The sequence below is a fragment of the Grammomys surdaster genome, unplaced genomic scaffold (genome assembly GCF_004785775.1).
Source record: "Grammomys surdaster isolate TR1022 unplaced genomic scaffold, NIH_TR_1.0 185, whole genome shotgun sequence".
In the NCBI taxonomy this organism is placed as follows: Eukaryota; Metazoa; Chordata; class Mammalia; order Rodentia; family Muridae; genus Grammomys; species Grammomys surdaster.
In genome coordinates, this window is record NW_021604630.1 from 5,813,757 (window position 1) to 5,826,725 (window position 12,969).

A 12,969-nucleotide genomic window follows, 5' to 3' on the forward strand; every position below is an offset into this window, starting at 1 on the left:
TGTGTGTGTGTGTATGTGTGTGTGTGTGTATGTGTGTGTGTGTGTGTGTATGTGTGTGTGTGTATACTCATGGACGTGTACGTGTGCTAAGGAATGGAACTGAGGACTTTGGGATCAAGCACTACACCACTGATCCATATACCTAGACTTAATTTTTCTGAAATTTTAGATTTTGTTAGCAAGGTCCTAAAATGATTTTACTTACCAATTACTCTACATTTCAGTGTGCTATTTTTAGTACGGTCACTTCTTTACTTTCCCCTAATCTCCCGATACATTTCCTACTGTTCTTTTTCCCTAGAGGAAGCCATTTCTGTTCAAAACCACAAGAAGCCTAACACCACACACCAGGAGGGTAAGGTATGCATGGGAAGGTATGCATTCATTACACACACACACACACACACACACACACACACACACACACACACCTATCAATTAGGAGCAGAAGGACTCTATCATCCAACTTTAGTCCAACTAACCTATTTGGTAATAAAATAGAATTACATGAAAATGTCGTTTAAAAAGCCCTGACACCAATGGAAGACCCAACTTCTTGTCCTAGTGCTGATAATCAGCTTGTGACAGGGGCTGTGGGGGCAGTGGTGTTGGTGGCAGTGGTGGTGGTGGTGGTGATGGTGGTGGTGGTGGTGGTGATGGTGATGGTGGTGATGGTGGTGGTGGTGGTGGTGGTGGTGATGATGATGGTGGTAGTGGTGGTGGTGATGGTGGTGGTGGCGGTGATGGCAGCGGGAGTGGTGATATCCATTCAGTATAAAGGCAGAGAGGAGCATAAAAATGACTACACTATGGAAGTTCCTATAAGACACGTTTCAGAACACAGAAGAAAGATGTTGCAGATACACACACTAAGTGAGTCTGCTTTATAACAACCCATTATACATTTGTTGAAGAAGCAGAGGATAAACACCTGAAGGTTCCAAAACCAAACAATTGAAAAAGATGAAAATGCTAATTGCCCTGATTTGATGGCTAAACACGCTGAAATATCACCTCCTTCCATGGATGTGTGTCACGACTACATGTTAGTCAAATTAAAATTTTCAAATCCCACATAAATGAATTATAATTCAAAAGAGACACTCACGATGTCATTTTACCTTTCCTGAAGTCTAAGAATGCAAACGTTACAATATATTGTGTGGGTAAATGCCTTCAAAGCCCTTACAGATATTTCATTACCACTCTACAAGTAAAGTTTCCTAAGGATTCCTGGACAATGCTGAGTAGACTTTAGAAATTACCCCAGTGTTATTTATACCTTAACACAGGAAGGTTACAATGAGACCAGCTACTGTGCTATGGGAAAATCCACTGCCCCGTGACAGTAACCATGAGCAATGTCAGCCAGGAGCAGCCATCAGTTCAGGCCCTTGGTCCTGCATCATGTTGTAACAATAATAACAATGACCTATGGAGACCATCAGTAACCCAGGTGGATGTGGCTGGATTTTTTAAAAAAACTGTTTTTCTCCTCTCTTCTATTTCTCTAATTACCCCGAATTTTAGATCACTCCTGGAGTATAGGGAAATTAAGTCAAGTGAACACAATAAATTGAAGGAGTGCTGAAGAGGGCCAGGAAAGCTTCTTAACAAAATCTGACAGTAGGAAAACCGTTCTAATTCTGGGGATGCCAATTTCCTCTTCATTACAAAAGGAAAAAAAATTAATGAGATTCAGACATAAGACCCCTAATTATTTCAAAATAAAATCTGAGAAGTAGAATAGTGTCAAATGTCTATTAGTTTATAAGTAGTTGTATATCTGTCCAATAAACACTGACATTTGTATTTCTCTACCCTCCTACTGAACTGTTTTTTAGTCTTATGTTGAAATCTACTTCATACTGGCCTTCAAATGAAAAACAGTTCAGCATTTACTGGGTTCATCATCTATTGCTTGTAGATAGACTGGAAATGCAGACTCACAGCCCCCTCTTCAGATTACTAAATCAGCATTTTAAGAGGAATTTGCTATTATTCAGATGGACGTCCCCATTTGAATAGCACTGATTGGTGAGTTCCAAACATCACCCTGAAGCTTTCATAACCCATGACCATATGCCCTCCTCCTTCTCTGGTAGATTTATTGAATTAAATTTAAATAAAGAGAATAACTATGCAATAAGTATTACCCTAGCAGAAGTCACTAAAACTCCTGGTACCTCTAGGATGTTATCACAAATTTATTTAGAGGTAAATTGTATCCAATCCATAGCCAATTAATCTGTTTTTAGTGTGTTGCCAAAATGTGTGAAGGATGTTGCAGGGATATAGCTCTCCTCCTGTTGGTTGGGTGCTTAAGTTAGTCAACATTTCTTCATTTTGCCCTCTGGGTCCTTCTATTTTTTGTACTTGTCTGCCAAGAACCTACCTTCTGGATTCCTGACTTTCCTGGCTGAGAAATCACAGCATTCAATTCAGCTGAATGCACAGTATCTACAAAGTTTAACCTTAGTTTCTAAATATCATCGTAATAGTTTCCCATCTGATCCTTTCTATCCTTATGATACAGTGTTGAAGTCCTGTGATAACTATACAAAGGTCTCTTTCAAAAGATAGACTCATTTCCAGTATATAAAACAGAATTTGAAGCCATAAAATCAATAGTTGGTCCTCCATATCCATCTGTTCGGTATCAGTTGTTCAACTTATTGCCCATCAACACATTAGAAAATATACTATTGTCTAGTGAGCGTGAACAGATTGTTTTGTATTGTTGCCTAACCAACTTTGCAAACCCAACTTTTATCACAGTACTCTACATAGTCAACATAGTGTTTGCATTGTTTTAAGAATTATAGAAAACCAAAAGAGACATGTATAGATTATATATGAGTACAGCATCAGTTTTTGATAAGGAACATTAGTATGTTTGAATTCACACAACAGGGATGACTACATGGGCACTAACCAAATTACGTCATTGAATCTCCTTTGAAAGACAGGTTTTCACTTGTTTTCCTTATTCATGAAGCTGGGCTTAAAAATACACCCTGGGCCTGCAAGACGGACCATGGAGAAGTTTATGCCTAGTGACCTGGGTTCAATCCTGTGTGAAGGAGCAAGAAGAGAAATGACCAGAATCTTATACAGTGTTGTGTGCGCACACACACACACACACACACACACCACTAAATCATAAAAAAACATTAAATAACAATATAGACCTTGATATAATATCCTGTTAGAGTCAATATTAGGAAATATTTTATGTCCTGTCAGGCCAAGTTGGAGTCTGGGAGACAAAACATAGGTTTGATCATCTGTACTCCAGAATTTGAAATCTACAAAACTCCAATATCAAAGTTTAGGACCACCTACCTTATGCCACAACTGCAAAATTTCAAACTTGACTCTAGGGGTCTAGTGAAGGCCCCACTACAGTAAAATTGATGTGTAAGATTATCTTTACCTGATTGCTGTATGTGAACCATAAATCAACTCTGGTTAGACTTGGGTCCCTATGCAACATATCTTACTTATACATAAGTAAAAGTCCAAAGTCTGAGCAATTCCTAAATCAAAACGTTCCCAAGTATGCTTCAGAAGAGATACTCAACCTTACAGGTTTCCACATCAGCCCTGTAAACACAGCGCATATTTCTATCTCTAAGTTCAAGCCCTCCATGTAGAGGAGATAAGGCAGATAGCAGCAGTGAGCTGAGCTGAAAAGTCTTCATACAGGCAGCACCAAAGACAGACTCATACACGCAGCGCCAAAGACAGACCCACTTCTAAAAGAGTACTCTCAAACCAGAACAGACTCAGCAGCACAGTTGGAATTGAACCACCCAAACTCAATCTATTAACATTTGCCTAATTCGGAAAATTATCTCAGTGCAGCGTGTGTGTGCACACAGTAAGGCCATACAATGCTGTGTGGCACAAACAATTAAAAGTTCCTTTCGAAGTGGAAATGCAAAATAGAACGAATATCTATTTTCTATAAATGAATCTAGCCATCTGCCTTGCAAAAGCAGCAGCAGCAGGAGTACCCAAAACAGCAGAAACAGCAGCCTCTCGTGTTAACAATCTATTCTCAAATCTCATGCTCCACATTTTCCCGGCAAACAAGGCTAAAAATACAAGACATGCAACAAATAGTCTTTTGGGAGCCGCCATTCCATGGATGGTGTATTCAATCAGAGTAATATTTTCTGTTGACACTCAAGACTTCGAGAAAGAAAAAAAAAGAAAGAGGCAAGCTATCATATTAGAAACTGGTATTCAGCATTTTAAGCGTGATTCCAATCCCAAAGTATACTAAGCTGAATGCAGTTAAGGATGTTGTTTTCATACAACATAAATCTCTTAGATTTATCTGAATATATTCACAGATATATTTAAGCTACTTGAAATTCCTCTACAATTCTGGATACTTAGGAAGATATCATTTTAGGGCTTTTGTCAATAAAATGCAAAAGAGCACTTTTATGTGCAGCCCAGCTTAGCTGCACTGTATACTGTAAGCTCTTAAGTTAGGCTGACTAGGTTTAAGATCTAGCATATCCTAACTCCTCGATGGGCTTGGGGTTTTATTTAACCCCCCCTCACCCTCCTCCCTTCCTAGCTTAAAAATAATAACCCTTGCCACAATGAGTAATTTATGGAATAAATGGACTGATAGGAATAACACATTCAGAACAATTAATGGTATGCACTGAATAATATCAAAACTACTTCATATCTAATATAGTAAAATGTCGTCTTTGTGTGGCATTCCTAAAGGGGTAGAAGGTGCTGTCTCTGACTTCACTGCCTGCCTTTGGATCCCTTTCCCCTAATTGGGCTGCCTTGTCTAACCTCAATAAAAGATACACCGAGTTTTACTGCAACTTGGTATGCCAAGGCTGATTGATATCCATGGGAAGAGGAGGAGAGACTGGATGGGAAAGGGGAGGGGGGAGTAGGGAGAAGGGAGAAGGGAGGACTTGGAGGCGAGGAGGGAGAAGAAGCTGCAATCAGAAGATAAAGTAAATAAACAGCTGGGTTAATTGTTTTAAAAGCCTTCTATAAAGAATAACCAGCATAAAGAGTAGAAATGGCTGTTCTCAGGCCAACAATGTAGAAATGAAAGGTAACTGGCTCACTGAGCATGGATCTCCAGTATCTACTTAAAAGGTTGGGGGGGGAGTTCAAAAGTGGGACAGTCTGTAACCCTAGAACTAGGGAAGCAGAGACAGGACATCCCTGGTGCTTGTGGATAGCCATCCTAGCCAACTCATGAGCTCCAGGTTCAGTGAGAGAGCCTGTGACCTAAGATGAGCAGATCTGCAGGTATCTCAACTGGTCAAGATGCTTGCCTCCAAGCTTGAAGACCTGCTATCAATCCCTCTGTCCCACAGGGTGGAAAGAAAAGCAAACTCTTGCAAGTGTTCCTCTGAGCTCCCCTTGGGCACCATAGCAAACACAAGCCTGATATCTTCCCTCTGTCTCTGTCTCTCTGTCTCTCTGTCTCTCTCTGTCTCTCTGTCTCTCTCTCTCTCTCTCTCCCCTTTCTCTCCTTCTTCCCCTCATCTCTCTCTATCTCTCTCTTTCTCCCTCCTCCCTCCTTCCCTCCCTCCCTCTGTCATGGGTGCGAATAAATAAATGCAATTTAAAATTTAAAAATAGTAAGGTGAAGGGTGATTAAAGGTTTTCACATGTCAACCTGTGGTCTCCACGTGCATGAACACTCGAATACACACAGAAAATGAAAAATAAGCACATGGCTTTTACATGACCCATGTGACTTAGGGTGGACCGGAAGAGATTCTGTGTTTGTACTGTTTCACAGTTGGGTTATGACAGCATCAGAATAGGCAGAGAGAGATGACAAGGACAGTGTCACTCAGGAGGCATTGCCTGGGGCAAAGACAATCGAGATGGAGGGCAAAGGTATAATCCATAAAGAGAGCTCACACTTGAGACTTTCGTTAAGAGGGCATCCCATACTACTATAACTACCTCCTTATAGGAGGCAAAGCTTGGTTGGATTCAATTTTCATACATGTGGCTCAGGTCTATACTGGAAACCTTTAAAAACAAAACAGCAGTAAAGACTGATATCAAATAGTGGCTATGTCCCAAGTAACAGATTCCTTCATAAAACTCCATGTGGGCAATGTCCTAAGATAGGTACAATATTCAGGGGATGAACACACACACACACACACACACACACACACACACACACACACACACAGAGTTTACAAATCACCTAGGAAAGAGAAGCAAAGTGAGCCTTTCATTCCCTATCATTCCCTAGCCAGGTTGATCTAGATCCTCATGACCGACTTTGTCAGTCTCAAGAGCTCCCAGGGAGAAGCCTGGCCAGTTGTTGGTTCTCCTGACTCTTCAGAGCACTACCTCAAGAGTGAGACTCATACTTGGGTCACTCAGAGTGAGAAAGAACATGAAGAGTTCAGGGGCCTTCACTCCTTTTCTCAGATAAGTCAAAGCAATTAATGTCCTTTCAAGAACTGAGATGCTTAAAAAGATCTCTTCAGCAGGAAGATAAGGTACCACAGTGCTGCTGTAGCCAAATGCACAACCTGTGAATCAGAAAGGGCCTGATAGGAAGTTGGGAGGGTTAGGAGGGTTGGGAGGGAAGAGGTGCTTTATCTTCAGTCTCATGACCAGATTGTACCTTTGAATTACAGAAAGCATTCTCAAATAACTTTACAAAAATGCCAACAGCTCTAAGACATAGATTGAAGAATATGACCGTGTGTAAGCCATATAATTCTTGGTGCCTATAACTTAACTGTGTGCTATCAGTGTACTCCTCTAGTTATCAGGGGCATATGCCAGCATCTAACCCGCTTAGGGACATGATCTCTTCTGCAAATCACAACTCCATCCACTGCACACTCTTCTAAGAATAAAACAAATCAGTATGACAGGATGTGGAGTCAATTAGCACTTAGCAGGTCACAAGTAACTTTTAAGCATCCTTAGTCTAAGGTGTAAAGTGTCAAAACCTACCATAATGATGGTATCAGGGTGCTATCCTTATACTTTACCAGCAGGAATAAAACTTGTTCTCTGAAGCCATAAGCTTTGCTTAGTAAGGTAGAGGAGAACAGAATAACCCCCTGTGTCAGGGCTACTTCCTTCATGCAGGGCCTTGTTCCAAGAGTATAACTGGCAGAGTATATTTGAAACCAATCATCCAAAATTATGCTCAGGTTTCCAGAGGTTTTTAGATCAGGTATTGAAGCAGAGAAAAGTTAGAGAGAAAGAAGATGGTACCACCATGGAAATGGATATGGAAAATCCTGTGAGAAGAGTGTTGCTGATCTCACAATACTGTGAAAACAAATAGTGTAATTCTATATAGCTTGGTGACTAAGTGATGGCATCTTGGATCAAATCCACAAGAGAAATCTTTGATGAGCTACAGTTATGTGTCATTGAGAGAGTACTTGCCCAGCATATGCTAGGCACTGCGTCCAACCCCCACCCCCACCCCGCCCCCAGTACCCCAAAAGGAAAAGGCCTTCAAAATGTAAACTATTTAACTTGCAAACACACAAATTACCAGTAGAACCAACCAACCAAACATTGCACATGAGACTACCACACAAGGATGCTATGTACACAAGCCCACTGCATCCTGAGTTTAACAAACCACACCTTGCCTAAAAGAAAAGGACCTGATACGGAAAATATCTCTGATTTGAAAACTTCTATTGTGTGTGCCCACCTGCCCGGAGCCGGGTGTGAGAGAATTCACTGGTTTTGTTGCCCATTTAATGCTCATTTCTTGAAGTCTCTCCCAAAGCTGCCAAAGGTGAATGGAAACATGACGAGGGAGGCATTCCTCAGATTTACTGCCCCATGTGTCTCGGGCATTTCTATGATCTGTGCAAGACATTTGTTGTACATTAGCCTGCCGAGTGTACAGTATGTTTTCCAGGAGACCTTTACAGAACAGCTTGCAGACAAGAGGTGCTAGCCTCCTTTCACAGCCAGCAAAACTCCATCCAAAAGGCTGCTGGCATGTTCCCACCTCTTGTTTTGAGCTGGCTTAAAGAGAACTCCACACACCAGATTCCAAGGGTCAGTACCTGGAGTCAGTCACCATGAGCTATCCCCACACTGTGACTAGAAAGTAGAAAGTCAGACATTTAAGTCCTCGTGTAGGAGAAAGAGAGAGGCATAGACCCCACTTTCCCCCTAACAGTGTAGAAAGCACTCAGAGTTGCCCAAGCAGTTAGGCAGTCTCCAGTTCCCCGTAGTAAATTAAATGGCTGAAGCCCATGCTCTTCCAGCAAGAGAAAGAAACACGCCTCACTCTAACAATCACTCGTATTTAAAGCCTTTCCTTATGTTTTGAAAGCCTCCTCCATTATAAAAAGGAAAAGAAAAAAAAAGTTCGGGAAATGAAATGCAAATAGGCACAGAATAGGATCATGCCGCTGAAAACCTCCATCCACCCTTTTAATTCCTCTTTCCAGGCGGTATCGCTGCTCCCAACACCGTTAGCTTCTATAAAAAATGAGATTATACCAGTTCTTGGCATCTTTGTCAACCCTTCCAAAGGCCTCAGAGCTACTAGCGGTACGTTCAAGAGACAGAACAGAAGGAGAGATGGTTAGCCCCCGGTTGCCACCTCTTGCTAGACAAGCGTTAGGTAAATCATTTAATGGAATTACATATTCTAAGCCCGCTGGATGGCAAGCAGCAAAGAAGAAAGGTAAAGAAGGACAGGGAAAGAGAAGCTTCTGGATTATTTCAAAGGTAGCACTGGGGCTGTCTGAAACTGCCTATGATCGGCTTCAAAACAGGTCCGTGTGGTTTATCTTTAAGTTGATGCTCTGCTGGAGTGCAGCGGATCCAGAAAAAAAGGGGGTGGGGGGAACGTCTGAGCTTATTAGAAGCAGAGATTTCTCTGCTGCTCTGTAGGGCCCGCGCTTCTAAGCTGGAATAAGCACCCGGTAGGGAGAGGATGCGCTGAGAGTGCAGCCTCCGGCCAACTGCTTATCCGGCTGGGCACTGCAGGCGCAGTTAAACCCCAGGGTACTCAAAGCTCCCCAGAGCTCCTGCACCCTCGCAGCTTCTGTAAGGCAAAAGCCAGTGCTGGCTTAGAGCCAGGGCTAGGGTTGCCCGAGGGGCTTGGTGCAGAGCGAAGTGACCAGCTTTGATGCTTCCCCTGAAGGGAAAAAAAAGCGCAGTCTCTATTGGAACCCACTGGCATTCCTCTTTCCCAATGTACTCTCAAACATCACCGTGGGCGCCCACCCAGGGACGAGCTCGCCCAAGAAGGCAAAGTGGAGAGGACCAAGGCGAGAGAGGATGTAGTGAAGACGAGTTATCCAGTCTGCAACAATTGAGGGGCGGAGAGGAGGGGGGGGGAAAGGTTGGAACATCCAAGCCGGTGCAGAGACTCAAGGGTGGGGGCCCCGGTCAGAGCAACCTGTAGGATTACTGCAGATAGCAAACTTGGGTTGAAAGGCAGTGGTCCCCTGGAGCTCCTCTACACGGTTCCCACCGAGTCGGGCTCCGCGCGCGGAGAGAAGCAAGTACAACTTGGGAAGCCCACGCCAAAGGTGAGAGTCCCGCTCCTCCTCCGTCCGCTCCCCTCCGCGCACTACCGTCCACCCAGCGCTTACCTCGGGCAGCCGCAGCCCCCGCCGCCCAGAAACAGAGTCCTAGCCACGGGAGCCACCGGCGCGCCCCGCGGCTGCCGTTTGCAGCCCCTGTCCCCATGCTCCGAGCTCCTCTCAAGATTCGCTCCTCTTCCACGCCCTGGAAGTCCGCGAGGAACGACGGCAGGGAGCCGACACACCAGTAGGTTTCCCCGGGGGTGGTGGTCTGTGGCGAGTCTCCTTTTCTCCACCGCCGCTCCCTACAGCCACGGAGCAAGGCTAGCAGATGGGCAGCGGGACGCAACGCGCGTCCCCATCGCCTCCTGCGGCGCCGCCCGCCGTCCCCGCCGAGCGGCCCGCAGCCCCAGCTCCGCTCCGGGTCCCGGACTACCGAACCGAGCCTGGAGACCGCATCGCTAATGAGCCCCGGGGCCGCCCCTGCTCCGCCCCTCAGAGCGGCGGCCAATGAGTCACGCCGGGGCGGGGCGATGGGCGGGGCCGGGCGCGGGAGGCGCAGGTGAGTCCGCAGCCACCGCACGTGCGGGCACCGCCTCCCCGCTGCAGAGGCCCCCGCGCGTGCGGGAAGGCAGCGCGCCCGAGCCCGGCGGCCCGAGGCGAGGACGCGCGATCGCAAGCTGTGCGGAGCAGCCCGGCCTCTTGGAGGCGAGCGCCCAGCGGCAGAAATGTAGGCGTCTGGCTTGCTAACGCTGAGTGAGACAAGCGGCTTCCAGGAAACCACGGTTGTGCTCAACTTTGAGTCTTGCTGTGCTCGCTTCCACTTTTTACCAACAGTCCAGGGGAGAACGGAAAGGGGATGCGAGTGGAGGGAGAGAGGGAGAATGATAAACTTTAACTGTGCTAATTATGCCCAAATATGAAAAAGAAGAGGGAAAAGATCTAGGGTGCTTGGGGATGTAAGTGATCAAGTTTTCCTTTGTTTTGCTGTAAGAAAGCAAAAATTCATCCTCCCTCGCTTTTTGCTGTTGTTGTTGTTGCCACTCTAGAAAGTTCTCAAAAGTTGCCTTACATCAGGTCACTTATGTTTTTGTTGATTTCAATCCAGGCCCTCAAAATTGTCTTTCTAGTAAGTAAAGGTAAAGTTCAAAAGGAGACATGCTCAAAGTCTTCAGAGAAGAAACAAAACAGAACACTTGTTTAAGCCTCCCCCCCCCCAACCCGTTCTCCCATCTCAGTTCCCTTTTATTAGATGGCTTGATCTTAACTGATCTTGGAAGGGCCTTAAAGTTGCCTCTTTACCCCATCCTCTGGAGCAGACTACAGGCTTTAGGCAGCAATCCAAAGACAGTTGGCTTCCTGTCCAGGGTTCCACAGTCAGAGCATGGCTTTCGGTCAGAAGCCCTCAAAATGTCTCCAGGACTCAGCTGGTCAGATATCTTCCTAATAGAGAAGGAAAGCTTGGCTTAAAAGACAGCATTGGAGACCCGTTCCTCACTGGCTACCAAGCTCAGAAATCACACAACAACAACAACAACAACAACAACAACAACAACAACAAATCTTGTCGAAGTGCTTCCTGCTCCCAAACACCTCTGTATGGAGAACAAACGGCTTAAGGTGTAGTGATTATTGTGGAGGAGGAAATTGCACTAACTTACTTTCTCCTGAAGACAAAAGGGATGATAGACAAAGATTGATTACCTGATAAACAGGTAGAACATCCCTCTCTGAGGACACCAGGCTTGGGCATGTCAGTGGAAGGAGCTAATTTTTCCTACGGAGTTTTTGCAGCTCAATAACAAGTTTGGGTCCTGGTGGAGAAAACCAAACTCTGGGGAATGGATGTTTCAAAGGAAAGACTGATGTGGGGCCTGGCCAGGGACCTGCCTAGAAATCTCTCTAGAATCTTGGTAAATGAGGGGTTTGTCCTTTCCTTCTGAGAAGGTGAATTAAGAATTAATCTACCAAATACGCTTCACCTGTCTCCCAGAAACTACTCATTCATTGCCTGCCTTCCTGTATGCCCCAAGACTATGTGGCAGTCCTGTTACAAATGAGAATTTCTGTTTAAAAAGAAAGGAAAAAAATAGTTATATGTTCAAGATTCTATGACCATTGTTAATTCTTACTATTGTCCCCACAGGGAGCAAAAGTAAAATCAGTTTATTTTTGGATGTCTGAAAAATAGAGAAGCTAATTTGACATTAATAATTCTAGCAAAAATGATGAATGAAGCAGTAGAATAACAAAATTACCTTTGAACAAATCCTAATCTTAAGGAGTGGGTCTTCATACCTGTTTTTAAAGACGACTCTACAAAGCTGATATATTATCACTATTAGAAGGTAAGGACAATGAATTTGACTTTAGAAGAAAATTGCCCAAGGCCAATGTAAGAAAATGGTTGCCGACCATCAAGAACAAGATCCATTTTGTGTAATTCTAAATTCACAGTGCGAGCCACAGGCATGTCTGGTCAGTGAGGTTTATCTAATTACTGGCTGAGCAGACATTGCACCTTCAGTGTTACCTGAAGTGTTGCATGCCCTATATTATACAGTGTATATTAATTACACCATACACATGAATGTCCTGCATGTATATAACTTCAGCTATTTTAAACCTGTACAGCTGCTTCATTTGTGTAGGATAACCATACCTATTTGAACAAAACAGTTGAGTAATTATCACTCAAGATTAGTACCTCTGTCAAAGCAGAAACAGCCTACCATTCGAGAACACTGGGACTAGTGAGATGAATCATGGGCAAAATGGCTTGCAACATAAGCTTGACACTTGAGCTTGATCCAGGGATTCAGTGGTGAAAGGAGAGCACCTGTTCTCAAGAGTCGTTTTCTGGTATCTACAAGCATGCCTTAAACATCCTTGCATGTGCACACACTAGCTTGCACATGTGTATACACACATACACAAGTATAGCACATGGACCCCACATGCTTACACACACACACACACACACACACACACACACACTGTAAAGAAGAAGAGGAGGAAGGGGAGGAAGAAGACAACTAGCCTGAGAATCTTGTCACAAAGGGACTCAGCCTCACACTGCCAAGAGCTGGCTGGTGGGCTTAGGGCAAATCGGATCCTCCTATTTCCTCTACCAAAAACTGACAACTAAACTTTGACTAAATTTTATAGCCGGTTGCATTTTAGAAGTCATCAATTTCTAACTGTGGCATATTATGATTTTGAATACAAGTTATTCAACTGCACTGGAAATTAAGCTATGTCTCCTGCAATTGAAATAATTGTTTATGAAACACACTGTGGTCCAGAGAGATTATTTTGGATTATAGTTAAGCTATAATATTAACTATGACCCCGTGTGTCTTAGAAGGATCAGGCTGCTGTAACAAAATACTGAAGAATGATTGGTTTCTAAATGATA

At 44.1% G+C, this 12,969-nt stretch overlaps 1 protein-coding gene across 6 annotated transcripts in view; it reads right to left on the minus strand.

The window, feature by feature from the left end:
* Nucleotides 1-9,717, minus strand: part of Unc5d (unc-5 netrin receptor D) — a 514,815-nt gene extending 505,098 nt beyond the window's left edge. For all 6 annotated transcript variants that reach the window (XM_028768243.1, XM_028768246.1, XM_028768247.1 and 3 more), the window contains exon 1: nucleotides 9,621-9,717. In XM_028768243.1, the coding sequence (XP_028624076.1) occupies nucleotides 9,621-9,717 (97 nt within the window). The remainder of the gene's footprint in view (nucleotides 1-9,620) is intronic.
* Between the last annotated feature and the right edge of the window lie 3,252 nt (nucleotides 9,718-12,969).